We start from the raw sequence: 15,025 nt of genomic DNA, 5'->3' as shown, positions 1-15,025 counted from the left end.
TCATATAACATTATTTGTACAAGGTTGTTGTACGTAGTTCAGACAAAACCCTCTATTGTCGATGTCAACCGGCGCTTCAATATTGTCTGTATGAAACCAAAGACGAAATGGTTTAACTGTACCTGAAAAACAACAAAAGACACAAGCTCAGAAAATAAATAAAGGAAACGTACAGGGGTTACAAGAGTTATAATTTATATTCATACAACGTTTATAAGTTATAGTAACTAAAAGTTAACGTTTTATTATGTTTATAAAAAACAAAAGACAGTCAAAGGATTCAGAAATACTATGTTACAAGTTATAACCTACATAAAAATAATATAGCCTTTATATTCCGAAACTCTGTGATCTGTGATCTTTAATATAGTTTCACTACAGTGTATCTCGGACTTCGGTGTGCTTCTTGGCAAAGGCAAGAGATCCTCTGATTCCACTGTTCTCTATATATTGCGTCTCTTCTCCAATTGTAGCCTGCAGTTAGTTTGAGTTCATCCTCCCATCGTTTGCGTTGTCGGCCTCTTCTTCGTTTTCCATCTGTAGGGTACCATTCCGTCAATATGTTTGCTCCATTTTTCATGGGAGCTCTGTAGCATATAACCCGTTCATCTCAATTTATTTTAGTCTATCTTAGTGAGAATGTCTTTCACACCTGTTCTAGCTCTTATGTCTGTGTTGCTTTGCTTGTCTAATTTTCTTATTCTCAGCATGGTTCTTTCCATGGGTCTTTGGCAGTGTGCTAGCATGTCCTTGTGCTGGTAAGAGAGTGCCCAAGGTAAGGTAGCGTAGAATACATGTGTTAAAGATATTGTTCTTTATTTTTATCTGTTGTTTTCATGATCTCCCTCAGTGACCAATATCTTTTCCATTTGCTATTATTCTTTTGATCTCTTTGGTGGTTATATCAGTCGGAGAGATAATTTTCCCCAAATAAATTTACTATTCGACATCTTGAAGAAGCTGGTTATTAAATTTGATAGTAGCTTTGCTTTGCTTGTGTTCATTTCCAGGCCGACTTTCTCACTTGCTTTATTTAATAATAAGATGCAAGACTTAAGTCTTGTATCATTTCTTCAAGTTTGTGAGGGTTCTCTTCGAACAATACAATGTTGTCTGCGAATTGGAGATATTGTTATTTTCTCCCGTCCCGTATATTTAGTCCAAATTCATTCTATTCTAGTTTTCGGAATATGTTTTCAAGTACAACAGAAAATAGCTTGGGAGATATATTTAAGATCGAAAGAGAGGGGCCACCTCTTGTCGGACACCTCATTCGTCTTTCCGAGTGTTTCCATTTTTATTTTTCCATTGCAGACGTTTATATAGGCCCCGGATACTCTTTGGTTTACTAAGCTTTCCCATATTAGTTCATGTTTGATGCTGTCAAAAGCTTTGGTGTAAATTATAAAAGCCATATATAATATATTGTTTTGTTATATTCACTGTACTTTGCTATGATTTGTTTGACCGTGTGTATATGATCTATCGTTGGCAAGTTTCTCCTAAGTCCAATTTGTTCCAATTATCGGTTCACGTCTAATGTGGAGGACTGTGTAATATCTTGGAGAATGTCTATTACAATATGTTTGACATCAAGCTTATTGGTCTATAGTTCCATAAGTCTTCATTTGAGCCTGTTGTTCCCAATGTTCAGGAATCTTTCCTGATGTTAGAATGTCGTCTATAAATATATTCGTCAGAAAGTACAACAGTACCTGCAACAGGGATCCTTTCAGTAATTCGTTCGTCATCTTGTATGGTGCTTTATCTAACTTTTGGCTTAATATAGCTTCCTGACTTCACTTTGTAATATATGTAAGTTCGGTTCTAAGTTTGGAGGGTAGTTATATGGTCGTTTGAATTTGTCACACTGTTTGTTCTCAGCTTTAGCTGGTTTGGAGTATAGATTTTTTACTTATATTAATTTGATTAGTTTTGAGATTAGGTACCTAAGGAGTCGCTTAATTAAGTTTTTTAAGAGCTTTTCTTGTTCCGCCTGATTCAATGATCTCTTTGAATGAATGAAATCTTTTATTTTATGATCGTTTCATTTTTTGTTCCGAAAATTGTATATTTATATCTAACTTAAAATTCTATAATAACACTGATGAACGTAAAAAAACGTATTATTATGACAGTAAACATCTGAAGGGATTATTCATATTTGGTTGTAATAGCCGATGAAATTTATTAAGTATATAATTATATTACCCGCCTAGAACTTCGATTTTGGTCAATATACGGTATAAATATAACGGTTTTGACCTTATCGGTAATTCAGTGTGTCAGTCAGCCCGCGTTTTGAAACAACACTAATTATTATTTTGAAAGGAGAATAATTTTGTAGAGAATGTAACCATAAAATAGTGACATTTATTTAGATAGGCAGAGTACTATTATTGTGAAAAATTTAGTCCTTTCGAAGGCTGAATATAAAAAAATATAAACTTTGCTTCCAACCAACGATATAAAAGCCTTTGCAACTGGGAATACTCGTAAGTCAGGTGCGGTATCGTAAATTTAAAACAACTTTTATTTAAAGTTGAACGCACCCAGCAAAGTTGCCCTTACTAGTTACAGATATTTGTGTCATAGTAGATGATACACAATTCTAGCAGACTACAAATAATTATCCTAAGATTTCTTTTATTATAATTTTTATTAATATCATCGTGATAAAATTCGATGATTAAAATTCTTCGGTTAAAGTACCTGTTACGTTGTGTCCAATATAGTATTATAATATTTATATAATCTTTTGTGTGTTTTTTTGTTTTTAAACTCTTCCTGAACTGAAGTTGATTACATTTTTCATGTGTGTGTTACTAATTCTCAATCCACTTGGATTCGAGAATGGTTTAAATTTACAATTAGCAGATTGTATTGTATTGTTGTTGATTGTTTTTGTTTTAAAGATGTGTATTCAGTTACAAGTTTGTGTTTTTCCCTGTTAATTATTAAATATGTCACAATATATATTATAAAAGAGAAAGTAGTGTTAAATATAAACATTCGTCATTCGTATCGGTTACGGATTTACAAGATAAGTACGACTTTCTATAATGAATAAGAAGAAAAAGCGTCAATACATTTTTGACTTACGGGTCTGTCAAATGTCGTCTCGAATATTTACCAAAACTTTATATAATTTTAAGGCAACGGCTTAGCACTGACCAAATTATTTAAAATAAAGTATTTATTTATCAGCATTTGTACCTTTCGTTTCTCTTTATGTTCTCAGTAGTTGTCAGCAGAACTAGGTAATATATTTTTCAATTGGTAGATAATAAATTAACTGATTAGTTAAGTTAATGTTTTTAATTTACTCTATAGAACTGTATGAGTATTTTGACAGTTAACATTAGTTAAGGTATCGAGGGACATTACTAATTTACAATAATGGACCACACCTTTCATTCGCATAAGTTAAGTTAACATTCAGTCACCAGGGGCAATACGTAAGTAATTTATAGTTTTTTTTTCATTTATATTTGTGATAACAGTAGAAAGATAACGTTTTGTTTTAAAATGAAACATAAAGTAATACTTGTCAGGAATATAAAAGTCTTGATCATCCTGTCTGTATATTATTTAAAAGAGAATTACGTCTTTTACAGTGTTGTAACATATTTAATTATCTGACATGTGTATAATTAAAAAAAGTCGAAATTGAATATTGTATAAGTTTAGAACTCATTTCAGGAAGCATAGGGAAGTGAAATACGTTATAAGGCATCCGCTTGTCGACCTCTGGTTAACATATTTAATAATTTAAAATGACTGCTCAAAAGTACTCTGACTTGACGTTACTGAATAATGTCAAACACATTCACACAACAGTAATTTCATTAAACTTTCATTTGTTATTTTGAAACTAAAATTTTAAATATTTTATTCCAATACATTACAAACGTGACGCAATGTACATCTAAATAGTTCTAAGTTCTAAATAGTTCATCTAAGTTGTATCACCCCTAGATATGTCGGAGACTGTAAAATACCTATAGCTGCCACTCCGTAAAGAAAGTTACGTATACATACAGGAATAATTTTCAGTTTCAGGATTAATTTAAATTTAATTATTGAAATAAATTAGAATTATTATATCATAAATTACTTACTCAAGACCGACGCAGATTGCATAGACAAATCAGCTGAGAAAGTCCCACCACAAATCCTATCTGTGCATAAAGCTTGCGCTGGCTGTATTCTACCAACATTTGCGGCACATGGTATTAACAGCCAATCGTTGGCACAATTATTTGGTCCAACTCCAGAACCTATCATTGAGTTAACTGGACCATTACTGTTGCCACTTAACGTGAATGAACGGGATCGATTGTTAACTGAAAATATTTTGCACTATATTATACATAAAGTAAATTATGAAATCATCTCTCGAAGGGAAAATAAACTGGGGTTCACTTCAAGTACATTTATTTAATTATTACACCACATCATATATAAAGTATTTTCTACAGTATACAATTTATCTATTTTAAAATACGTGACAATTTATATGAACATAAATTTTAGAAGAAAAAAAATACAATTAAAATTTAAGTTATTACCTATTTATTTCCTATTTAAAAGTACTTTTTCGGCTTCTACTTATTTGTATAACAATGCGGATTAGGTACCCGATACATATTATATTATATTTAGATATTTATATTAATATAGTTAAAGATTTAACTTTTTAAAGTTTTGTATTATTATTAAACGTTTTTGATAAAATATCGTTAAATCATTTGAAACAAATGACCGAATATACACTCATCATAGAATTAAATGCAAAAATTTTAGTCCTATTTTCTAGCGAGGTGTCTGTTCCATGATATCCTCTTAAGCAGAGAGCATTATTGGCACACTACCAACTTATAAATTATGTCTGTTCGTTCCAACTAATCTTCACGGCACTTGTTGGAAATGGGGCTTTTAGACTTAGATAAGACAGGAAATAATTAACTACCAATACATAAAAAATAAATCATACTTTTTGCCCTCTGGTAACTAAATAGAATTGACGAGCTGATGAAATATTTAGAGAGTTCTTTCACATCGCTTTCATAACTAACCGAAAATCAAAAAATAATGTATCATACCTACATAAATTAATTTATAAATTTGTAGACATCTTAAAACCGATCGCACCTGAGAAACAATTAAGTGCCCTGTTCAATAAATCGATTATAAGAGGGTTCAAGGAGTACAAAGCAAGGTCATGCAAAATGATATTCAAATAGATGCCAAAGATATTTATATCATAATAATGCTAAGATAGCTTTTCAAATAAATTATTTTATGAAGATTTTCACACAGTAAATTGTTTATTACAATGATTTTAAGGCATACCACGCACATTATCCTCCGTCTTTAATGTGCTTCAAGTAAGTCCTTCGAGGTAAGCCAAATACATATCTCATATTTTTCCAAGGCAAGTAGGTGTCTTGTTCTGTATCAACCAAGGCATTGTTAGTCACCATGACCAGATCAGTTAAACATGAGAAGACAGAATTTACTTATCTTAATTTTTATGTCATGTCTTCGAAAATTGTTAGTAAATAGGTACATAATTAAATTTCTCTTTTTTCATTCAGAATAAGGTTTGGTTTTAGAACACACTACAATGTTATCGTCAGTTGGCCTTTTGCTCTTTAGGACTAACCGAAAGGGTCCTTAGGTTTAGACCATACGCTGCGATCTTAGATTGACACCAGAAAGGTACTCTATCTACCTGAAGGTGAGTCTTTAACCTCGTGTATATACTATATAACCTAGGGCAAATCGTCGTTAGTATCGCAAAATACCTCCTTTAAAAGCTATGTCCCCTATACTATGTTAATGTCATCAATTAAAATATGACTATGGCACTTTCTCTATACGTAGTAGATTCAAAGAAATTGTTAACATGTAATCGTAAAGCGTTCGGTTAATGATTTTTAAATTTATTAAATAAAATTAAGAAAATAGAACTTCCTCTGAGATCTCAAAAAGGTTAGATACTAACCGTTGTCCGGACAAGCTGTATATTGAATTCCGCAAAAGTTTCTCTCCATTCGAATACAAATACCATAATCTTGATTACTTAGTTGTAAACCAGAAGTGGGGTCGTAGTTAAAGGACCGCAGTTGACCGGAAACTCCGGTGTAATATTGAAGGCATCCCTCGTCAGCTGAAAGTCATATAAATTTATAAACTTTTGTTGATTAAATTACTATTCTAAAGAGTACACAATAAAACACAGTACTCGTAGTATGGAATGGAATAAAATAGCCTAAATCCTATCATCGGATTTCAATCATCTTGTGTTCATCTAAAGCCTAAATTAAAAAGAAATAAGGCATCACAAGGAATTTAAATCATTGATATTCTAAAAATGTACAAATCTCAACTTGAGCGTATAAATCCCTGTATATTCTTTTCGGCGTGCGCCATTTTTCATCAAAAGGTTAAGCTAGTTAAGATTTGTGAGTGTCAAGGATTGCCTTTGTAGGAAAACCTATCAAAGAGACAGATGTGATGTAAGGAAGATCCGTGAAGGGCTCAATCGTATGTAAATATATATCTTTATTCATATAGTTAAGTGCACTTATGAACGTAAACAGAAAAGATGTTAAATTGATTCTAAATTTACATTTACTACCAGTTCGCATGTCAAGGGAGTAGAGCGGGCAAGAAAAACTGGCAAGAAACTGTCCGCCACTATTTATAATCGCCAAGTTATAAATAGTGGCATAGGAGGATACAAATTGTTTGAACTGCAGCAATCCCAAGGATTAGGATCATTTAAAAAATCGTCAAATTTAGAATTAAATTCAAAATTCTCTTAGTTTTGTATAAAATTTTGATACTAATTCTATTTCGAACTATTTGACTTACCTTTATAAATAGTATCACAGGGTATTTGAGTAACTTTTACTTTCCATATCCTTTCGAACGATGTACCACCGGACACAAATGTCAATTTAACGGGATTTGTTGTACCTATTCCAGCATCAATGTACACTGAAATATTTTAAGTCGCTAAGTCTCACTTTCATACTAATTACAACCTATTTTATTAACTAGGAATCAATATATAGGATACTTCCTATATATACTTTCCCTTTATTATTAATTTATGGTGCGTGATACCAGAAAGGAAGGTAAGCCATCAAGCCCTATTATGTGCTATCAAATATAACCTGTATACACAGGATAAAGTATCGTTCGTATCGCAAAAAAACCCCTTCATAACCTATGTTTGCACATATAGCGATCTTAATTTATCAATCCTCAATGTACTCGTATATAATTAGACTAACACTGAACATGTAACAACAATGAGAAAGAATTCCAGTGACATAAAATAATATCTATTGGAAAGTACGAATTATGCAATAATAAAAATTCTTTAGTTCTAGATAAAAACAAATACAGAGAAATCACCATTTCTTAATAATTAATGTTTCTATTGTTAACATACAGGAGAGGATATACGCAAGGTTTTGAAAGTCGCGTGCATAACTGCGATCAGATCAAGTTAGGTGATCATAAAGCTCTTTTAATTAATTCATGATGCAAACTATCACAACAGATTGACACCTTATGGTAGCCCTCTCAGGTCATATTAATTAAGAGGTACTCAACTGTGACTTCCCTGGTTCATTCCACAAATAGCAGGCACTGGGTTACCTCCAGATACAATGAACTGATCTCTATTACAGACGTTGTTCGTTTTCTCCGGACCGGCTATCACAAAGCGATCGAAGTCTAATCTAAAATAATCAAGTTTAAATATAACGAATGTATTATGTAAGTAAATTAGGAATTTATGCCGGTAAAGTAACTCACTGGGCGTATAAGCCTGAGGCATCACCTGACTTTCTTGCCCGCTTAAGCCCCTAAAAGCTCGTTAGGATAGTATATAAACGACAAGGGGGACGATAATTACCTATCCAATAAAATTACTTGTTTCTTTTTTGTACGACATAGTACGTTGTTGACCCATGAATGTTTCACGGTGCCTACCCACGGGTGAGAGTTTTTCCCATTCGGTCTTATTACTCACAAAAGGCGGCGAAGAAATTAAAATTGACTTTTTATGTTTTATTGTAAATATTGACACATTTTTAAATTTTATACTGACTTGATACTACGTGTGTGTACATACTACTGTAGTGCATGCTCCTATTTGCCCGTTTTCATAACAAATAATTAATATAATTAACAAAATTTTATTAAATAAATATTAAGAGATTTAATATCTAATGAGGAACATGATGGTTTCATGTACTAACAAACATTTTCTAAACAACCTTGGTAATTTAAAATCCGTGCAGTAGTTTTGTTTGTTGATTGTTTTATAATATGTAGTGATTTGCGGTCACACCAAGAATTTAACAATACAAATTTTACAGAAAAAAGAAACTGTTAATAATGGGTTGTTTTTTGATGCAAAGTAACAACGTAATTTATTTATTATTTATTATAATAAAAATAATTTCTATGTAAAAAACTTCAAGGTTATTGTAAAAAGCTTGCATTAATTATTTACTCTTATGCTAAATTAGAACCCATATTAAGGATCTTAAGACAATTACCTTATTTGACAGACGGTTGAATGTGATTTGTTTATAGTAAGTTCACACGAGCCAGTGCCATCATACGGCGAGGGATATCCAGAATTGACAAAATATGTACCATTCTCCGATGATGTGCTGCCGCATGATGTCATAACTTCGAAATAGTTTATTATTAAATTGCATATTATTCGGTCGAAATAGCCTTCTAATTTTCACGTAACCCCCTATGAATTACTTACACTGCGTTCTATTAAAAAATACTTTTCGCAGCAGTATAAGAGTGGTACGTTTTACACCAGAGGGAGACATATAAAGAGGTTACGGTAGCTTCAGTAATATTAAAAAGGCTGAATCATTTTAATTCACCGTTTAAATATACGTAGTTGGTCCCAAAGTTATTACTGGCACATTATTTTTAAATTTCGAACATGTTTTTAGAAACAAATATTGCATTCTATTTTTGAATGTTCGTCTATTGTTTTAAAACAAAAAGTAATCACTTTCCGTAACTTTTCACGATGGAGTGGAAATTGAAAGAAAACCGAATAGCTGTTGTTGCGTTGCACCGGTGTGGGCACTCGCCGAGTACGATTTTCAAGTTGCTCAGTAGTAGCTCAGTAGAAGTATTAAAAATAAGGGAGGTCAAGAAATAATTTTATGCTATTTCTATTCCTTAAGTACTATAAATTGATATATCAACCATTAAAGTATCAGTACTTTTGTTTTTTATCATTATTTCCAATTATGACAGAACAGTTTTTTGAGCCGTGATGTCGTAGGTTCAAACCCCGGCTGTGCACCAGTGATATTTCTGTCTATGTCCGCATTTATTATTCTCTCGTACGGAGAAAGTAAACATCATGTCAAAAGTGGACGGCGTGTGGCGTAGAAGACTGAACACCCACTTCAAATCTGGTTATAATATTTTTAATAATACTTACAAACACAGCAGAGACCAAAACCATTAGCGCAGTATCCATTAGCCGAACCACCTCTTGAAGAGCACTCACGCGCAGCCATACACGTTCCATTGTCACCCGATGCGCCAGCGCATCCACCATTCGGAAACGTTACGACCGTAAATAGGGAAAGAACTGTAAAAGTTGTTTAAAATATATGCTTAATATGTTTCTATACAAACTAACTATCAAGTAATGTGCTAGACAGTATCATTATTATTATATTCTCAAACTATTGTATATATTTATAAGTACATATAAATATTTAATGTTTACCAAATAATTAATAAATACCATATTTTTATTTACCGGAGTATTGATCACTCGGAATTTCAGGCAATAGCGCTCGCTAAGCTAACTTAAAACTAGTCAATTTTTCAATTGTTTTAAAATTCGTCTAGCTATCGTTTTAGTAATGTGTTTGATATACTTAAAGTACTTACATCTGCCCTCCTTCTGCACTGGCCAAAAACGCGATTCCGATTTTCTTGGATCATGATAACTGTTTCTAATAAAACTACGGTTCATTGGAAATATACTGACATTTTTATTTTTCGTTATCCCTGTACTAAAATTGATATCTATGCTTTGGCACATAGGTAACAAAAATATGAAAAAGCAAACTCGTGTCATCGTGTCACAATGAATATTAAAAGGAAAATGCTTTCTATTTATAATATAACAACGGGAAGGAGAACAATGGCATAAAATTTCTCTCTTTATAATTTGATGGTGACAATGTCTTTGAATATACATTTATTATACGCATAGTGGTTCAGCAGCTCGGAACGAAAATTTAGCACCAATAGTGCGCATGAAATGTTTCACACTCAGGTGACGTCACAGAGTAATTAGTATACTTAATCTGTTCATAAATACTATTACAATTGAAAATTAACAAAATATTACATTTGTATTTATAATCTGTCATTTTTATTCATTGGGCTTTCTCATATTGGCGCCAATACATTGTACAATATTTTGCGATATTAATATGGAGAGTAATAAAGAGAACCGTAGAGAAAGTAGATAAGGAGCGAAATGCAATTTTTAAAACTCTCCATACGCTTGGTATAAGTAAAATGTTTGTGTACCGGGCTATTAATAGGTACAACAAAACGAAAAAGGTGGTCAATGCAGTTAGGGAAAGTAATTTCGTTCCGAAACCAACCGATTTTATTTCGGGAGGTGAAGATAACGCCTAGAACTATGTGGCGTATTTTAAAAGATGACTTAGGACTTGTAGCCTATAAGTGATGTACTAGTCGTTTCTTAACTGATATTTTAAATGGTAAATAATCGGATGGTACGACCGAAACAACTACTGAAGCAGTACGCAAAGGGAGGTCACAGACAAATTTTGTTTACAGATGAGATTTTTTTTACAATTTAACAAACAATATCACCGTATTTATGGAAGCTCTAAGGAAGCTTTTCAATTAGTTGACAGAGTGCAATGTGGAAACTTTCTGACTTCAGTGATGTTGTTTGGTGGGGTATTAGCTATGAAAGAGTGACTGAGACATACTTTTATGAAAAAGGTATCAAAACATTGGTAGAAGTGTATCAAGATACCATGCTTGTGCAGGTATTGAAGCCCCTTAACAACACCATGTTCAATAACCAAGATTGGTCCTTCCAGCAAAACTCGGCGCCGGCTCATAAAGCTCGGAGTACATTAGAGCTGAAGACTGGCCGTTGTCTAGTCCCGATCTTAATCCACGGAATAATGTAGTATGGTCAGTTTTAGATAGTACCGCTTGCTCCAATCGCCATGATAATTTCGAATGCCGAACACTATCCGTACGATTGGCAGTAATGAATTTGCTTGCGTGAAAAAAGAGTGTGTGCTATTGATATCTGGCCTCAACGTAAATGAGATAGGCCTGACACACGTCCAATTTCGAATGCTTACAAAACACTAATTTTAAAATGATATCAAGTAGTGTGTATCCCTAGTTCCACTAATTAAAATTGTGCTTACTCGGACACTTTAGTATGAGTTACTTAGAATATAGAAAAAATCTAGATATGTAAGAAATCTAGCGTGAGCTGCATCAAGAGCCACGCTTTGTAATAAAATATTATATTTTTTTGAAATTAAACTGGTTTATGGAAATTGTTGTTTGACCTCCGGTGAAAACCAAATAATTCTTAAGTAATCATTTAAAATGCCGATTTAAATAAAACGAGATACCACAACATCTATTTTTATTAAAACACACAGTTATGTTCACAAAATAAGAAATATTTAGTATTCGGGCTTTTAACTATGGCATAATTGTAATTATACCGGTAAATATTTATTTGTTTTTTTTCTCGTAGTATTGGAATTTTAACCAAATATTACTCAACGTTAGACTACGCCAAGTCTGTTTCTATTAAATTACAGATTCATATTGGTATCCAAGTCCTGTTAGCAATATATTTTTTACCATTTAACACGACGATCAATAAAACTAGAGGTGAATGTATCAACTTGTTCAAACAAAATAATGAAATAACTAGCAAAGTAGGTTCCTTTCTTTCCGGAAATTAAATGGGATTTTTTGTAATACTAACAATTTACAAACGATAGCAAATCTAAATATTTTGTTTTGGTATTTAAGTTTTGTTAACGCAACAATTTTAACAATGAAACTAACGGTACACATCTTATCTTGTCGGAGTAAAAAAAGTTCAAACAAACTAACAAAATAAATAGCAAAGAAGGTTCAATTTGTTCCGGGGCTTACATGGGATTTTTAAAAAATTAATAAATTTACAAACAATAGCAATTCAATATTGCCTCTATTGTTGGAGTCCATATGTTTATATTCTATATATATGTATATATACTTATGTTTTTAACAGAGGGTCTCCAATTTATTGTAATTCGTCATTTACTGTATTAAAGGTTACTTAAGCACTTTAGAAATTTATAAATAAAATCAATTATATATTTAACGACCCCTTACACGTGTCAATTTAAAAGTCCGAAACGTAATAATTACTTATGACCTAATGACACACTAATGAAGCGCATGAATGTTAGAAGCGCACAATATCTATTACATGTAAAATAATTAAGCCACGAATAACTAATTTGTTAGTTTTATACAGGTACTACCAACTGACTGTAATATTAACTTAACTATTTAATATCTATAAAAAGGACATCTACAACAATCAATATTTACCCCCATTTTCATTAAACTAAATCAATTTAGTTCCAATCTTACAACTAAAATAACTTTGTCTCTATCTGCCAAATTATGTGTAACCGGTGACAAAAAGAGACATATTAGTTTATTAATTTAGTTTGATGTATTCTGATTAAGGGGTCTACATTACTAATCTATTTCGCTTTAACATAGTAAATAATTTAGGATCAACCGTTTATTGTTGTATGTAACATAAGTTTGTAATATGAAATACAGTCAATCCTGAGTAAGTGACAACTGGGTAAGCGAGAAACCTCTATTAATGAGAGTACTAAACGGGTCCCGTCATTTTGCCCTCCTAAAACTCTATAAGTGAGAAATATGAAACCTGTATAAGTGACAGTAATTTTTCACGCATGAACCTCTTTAAGTGAGATTGATACTTGCCTATACCTCTAAATTTCGAGGGACTCTTATTTAATTTAAACCAAATGTGCGTCTTTTATTGTTTTCTATAGTTTTATAGACCTCTATATGTGAGACAGTCCCCTTCTGTAACTCTGTAAGCTACAAACTCGGGTTAGTGAGAAACTTCTATAATAGAAAATGAGGTCACGGTCCCTTGAGTTCTCACTTATCCAGGTTTGACTGTATTGGTAATAATTCAACTTCATAATGCGGTTCAACTTAATTTACGGTAACAAACAAAATATTATTGTTGAATATTTTCACAGACTGGATCACATATGACAAACAATCCTACTATGGGAAATATGTCATCTAACAGTGATAGTATTACATTATTTCAATCGATAGATCAGTAATACAATAATATAACCATAAGAATCCTATTAATACATTTAGAGTAGGATTTTTGTGGTTTAAACACTGGCAATAGTAAAATATAAATATAACGTAATTTTAACCATTCAAACTAAATAAGCATTAAGCAAGCGTAAAACTCATCATGTGACATCTCATACAAATTACATATAAAACTTTAATTGAAAATATATATAGTTTCAAAAATATTAGAACATCTTTTCTCTTTTGTAAAGCTAACTATGTCGTCAATCGGGTTCGAGTCTCGTTATTCTGAGGTTTTCTTCTCCGTTTAAACTTTTTTCTAGTTTTTATTGAGTTAGATGTAATTTGTACAGACATACATAGAGCTTTATTAGTGAATGATTATTTTGCATTTTTGTGAATTCTTAATACAAAAGCTTAGTGTAAGAGCTGCTTTGTAATCGCACGTGACAATTAATCAAGCGCTAGCCTCAATAATTACATATATTTACAAAATAAAGGCAAACATTTAGTTTTATTGGAAGCAAGTTTCATGTTACACTATTTACGTAAAATATAATTTGACTTCTAATTCATATATACATTGTGACAAGCGAAAGCAATTACGTTTCATTATACACCAATGTATCTAAAATAATATTTTAATATCTGTATCGCACAGCTAATCTTTTTCATAAAATGTATTGCGCTTCCTAAAAAATACATATTCATCAAAGGCACACTCATTCACCAAACAGTTTTAATTGTTGAATTATTCTAACATTACATATAATACTATATGACTAAAACTAAATAAGTGACATGCCACAATTGTAAATTCGTAAATTGCACACTATGATATTTTTTTACTGATTTTTACTGAACAGGGTTATGCTTAAGGCCCGGGACCTGACTCCGGTAAGGTAGTGCAAAGGCCCATGCCGTATGGGTCCTAGCGTTAGTGATAGTGTGGTGATAATTCCGTGATTAAAAGCTCCCATTTCAGAAATTAGAAAATTTTAAGCATATAATGTATCTTATCATTTTGCACTTTTTCCTGCGAGCCAAGGCTGTACATTTTGCTCACTCAGGCTTTCTTTTCCCGAGAGTATAACCAGACGCAGGCAATCTCTTCAACTGTTATTTTGCAGTCATTAGTTTCATAACAATTAACGTATAGGAGTTACGCCCCGAGGGTATAGCTAGACGTAGGCGCTCTCTTCGACTGTCGCATTCAATTGTTACATATCAATTAATATGTCATTATTTCGCTTATATTCTATTGTTGTATGCGAGTGATTAATATAGAGTTAAACAAAAATATACTTTTATTTAAAGCACCCCGATGCTCCAGGAACCGCAAACCCTATTTATATTATGATAAGCACATTTAGTTCTAATGACGGTACATAGTTTAATGGGTTAAACCACAAAACATTTAATTTTTTTTTCAAGAACTGCGTCATGTCTTCTTGACTTTACCAATATTGAGACATCTTTTTACAACATCATTCTCGTTTTGTCGACATGATTTTATAAACGCGCAAGACGAATCACAGGAAAACTTTAG

The 15,025-nt window shown here is 32.1% G+C and overlaps 1 protein-coding gene across 1 annotated transcript; it reads right to left on the bottom strand.

Annotated features, from left to right (window-relative positions):
- Positions 1-10,295, bottom strand: LOC123718818. Its single transcript, XM_045675723.1, has 8 exons — positions 10,292-10,295; positions 9,509-9,661; positions 8,586-8,721; positions 7,633-7,760; positions 6,883-7,008; positions 6,011-6,175; positions 4,122-4,346; positions 1-122 (listed from the first exon to the last, which is right to left on the bottom strand). Exons 1-8 carry the CDS (start codon positions 10,293-10,295, stop codon positions 1-3), a joined length of 1,059 nt encoding a protein of 352 aa, XP_045531679.1.
- Between the last annotated feature and the right edge of the window lie 4,730 nt (positions 10,296-15,025).

The sequence above is a fragment of the Pieris brassicae genome, chromosome Z (genome assembly GCF_905147105.1).
Source record: "Pieris brassicae chromosome Z, ilPieBrab1.1, whole genome shotgun sequence".
In the NCBI taxonomy this organism is placed as follows: Eukaryota; Metazoa; Arthropoda; class Insecta; order Lepidoptera; family Pieridae; genus Pieris; species Pieris brassicae.
The sequence above is the reverse complement of the archived record's forward strand: the minus strand, read 5'-3'. Positions and strand labels throughout refer to the sequence as shown.

Coding starts and splice junctions, on each gene's coding strand:
- LOC123718818 (XM_045675723.1), bottom strand. Junction 8,722..9,508: donor TTTTGGTCTCTGCTGTGTTT/GTAAGTATTATT, acceptor ACTATTTCGAAG/TTATGACATCATGCGGCAGC. Junction 4,347..6,010: donor TACAGCTTGTCCGGACAACG/GTTAGTATCTAA, acceptor AAATATTTTCAG/TTAACAATCGATCCCGTTCA.